Source organism: Diorhabda sublineata, chromosome 2, assembly GCF_026230105.1.
Source record: "Diorhabda sublineata isolate icDioSubl1.1 chromosome 2, icDioSubl1.1, whole genome shotgun sequence".
Lineage (NCBI taxonomy): Eukaryota > Metazoa > Arthropoda > Insecta > Coleoptera > Chrysomelidae > Diorhabda > Diorhabda sublineata.
In genome coordinates this window covers 7,769,905-7,771,643 of record NC_079475.1, presented here as the reverse complement: position 1 = coordinate 7,771,643, position 1,739 = coordinate 7,769,905, and the positions used below count along the sequence as shown (strand labels likewise).

At 28.3% G+C, this 1,739-nt stretch overlaps 1 protein-coding gene across 1 annotated transcript; it reads left to right on the top strand.

The window, feature by feature from the left end:
• Nucleotides 1-500: 500 nt before the first annotated feature.
• LOC130453076 (uncharacterized) lies at nt 501-1,538 on the top strand. The gene is made up of 2 exons (XM_056792667.1): nt 501-841; nt 1,005-1,538. The coding sequence occupies exons 1-2, from the start codon at nt 623-625 to the stop codon at nt 1,383-1,385; spliced, it is 600 nt and encodes a 199-aa protein (XP_056648645.1). The 5' UTR covers nt 501-622; the 3' UTR covers nt 1,386-1,538.
• The last annotated feature ends 201 nt before the right edge of the window (nt 1,539-1,739 follow it).

Sequence of the window (1,739 nt, the reverse complement as noted above, 5' to 3'; positions counted from 1 at the left end):
CCAATCCATAGATGAACAACACCACATCCATAGAAAAAGTTTCCACTTAAAGTAAGACCTCATGCTGTCGTCTGTCGCAATGATTCACACAATGTAAAATTTATTTTTTGGAAATTATTAGTAATGTATAAGATACAACTGAATTTTCAATGATTTTAAAAACAGTAGTCGGCGAAAGAAGATATAAATAAGAGCAAAAGAAAATGCTATAAGGCTCGTTCAGTATATAAAATAAGGAATGAGCTGAATTTGTAGATAATTTTACATATCTATATTATATTAATGAAAAACTATTATGATATAAAATTTATTATTTTCATCTTTATTGCTATAATTTTTCAATTGACAGTAAAATTGAAAACGTTTAATGATAAAAAGAGCGATTATATGAAGCCGCACCTTTAGGCTACAGCAGATTTGTTGACGCGTAGTACAATGTGATACACGGAATACATGAAAAGAGTATTTGTCAGCTTGTTTCAAATGTCAAATTTGAAATTGAAAGCGCGCGAATTTATGACGAGTGCAGTTTTTTGTTCAATTAAAAGTAAAAAAAATTAAGTCTCATTAAATTTGTCACATTATTGTTATATTTCTACACTCTATATTTTATAAGGGCGAAATGGATGATACATACAGATTTACTGGTAGAAGGAGAATTTTAAAACCTTCTCAACAAAAACCTGAAACACCTTTGAAACATTTATTGAATTTGCCAAAAAGGCTTAAAGATAAAATCATTGAAAAAAGTAGTTCCATGTGGAAATACCCATTCAAAAGAAACACATTAAAACGAAAATCAAATCACGACGAAACCAGTAAAAATCCACGTTTAAAAAAGGTTGGTACATAAATCATTAATATACATATCATAATATTTTAAATTTTTAAACTACATTACTATAATAGTATTTGTATTGAAAACAACCAAGATTCTAGTCGTTATGTTTATTATTTAAAATTTTCAAATCTTATCTGATTATAAATCTAATTTATTATTTCAGTACAGATGTGAAAGCAGTAAACAAAATTCTGAATATAGGGAAATTAGTATGGCCGTTATACATACAAAATATCCAGAATTAGATTTGGGCGAAGAACAAGCAGATTTAATTGAAGAAAATATCCTGAATAGTATTAAATATGTTCGTCAACCTCACAGAAGTCAATTAAACATTATAGAAATGAAATATAAAGAAGGGATACTGTATATAACATGTGGAAATCATGCAACAGTTAACTGGATTTGGGAAACTGTCCATTCTGTGGGGGATACCCATAGGGGGAGGTTATTGAGAGTTATCGAATCCAGATATTTACCATACAAACCAAAAACTAAGTCCAGCAAGGACTATTTTAATATAAGTGGATTGTTATTATTTTAAATGATCCTTAATTTTGTCAAATAACTGCGAAACTTTTACTTAAAATAAGTTAATCACTTTTGTAACATTATATCTTGAATTTTACACTTACAATTTTTTTGTCTTACCTGTACATAAATACAAACTAAAGCTCACTTGTGTATAAATCTCAATTATATATCACCATGGGATTAACTCATAATGCACACTAGAGGTTAATAGTTTTTTTTCAGATTTTACTTTATACTGAAAATTTGAACTTTTTTATACAATTTCGAATGTCATCAACTCTACTTTGAACAGCGACGGGGGGGGGGGTGATTTTCCATGATAATCCGACGTTTAATAAAAATTAGTTAACAAATATACATATAG

What these genes read in the sequence shown, in the direction of transcription:
- LOC130453076 (XM_056792667.1), top strand. Translation starts at nt 623, where the DNA reads ATGGATGATACATACAGATTTACTGGTAGAAGGAGAATTTTAAAACCT. An exon ending in AAAATCCACGTTTAAAAAAG is followed by an intron (nt 842 to 1,004) that starts GTTGGTACATAA and finishes TTATTATTTCAG; the next exon opens with TACAGATGTGAAAGCAGTAA.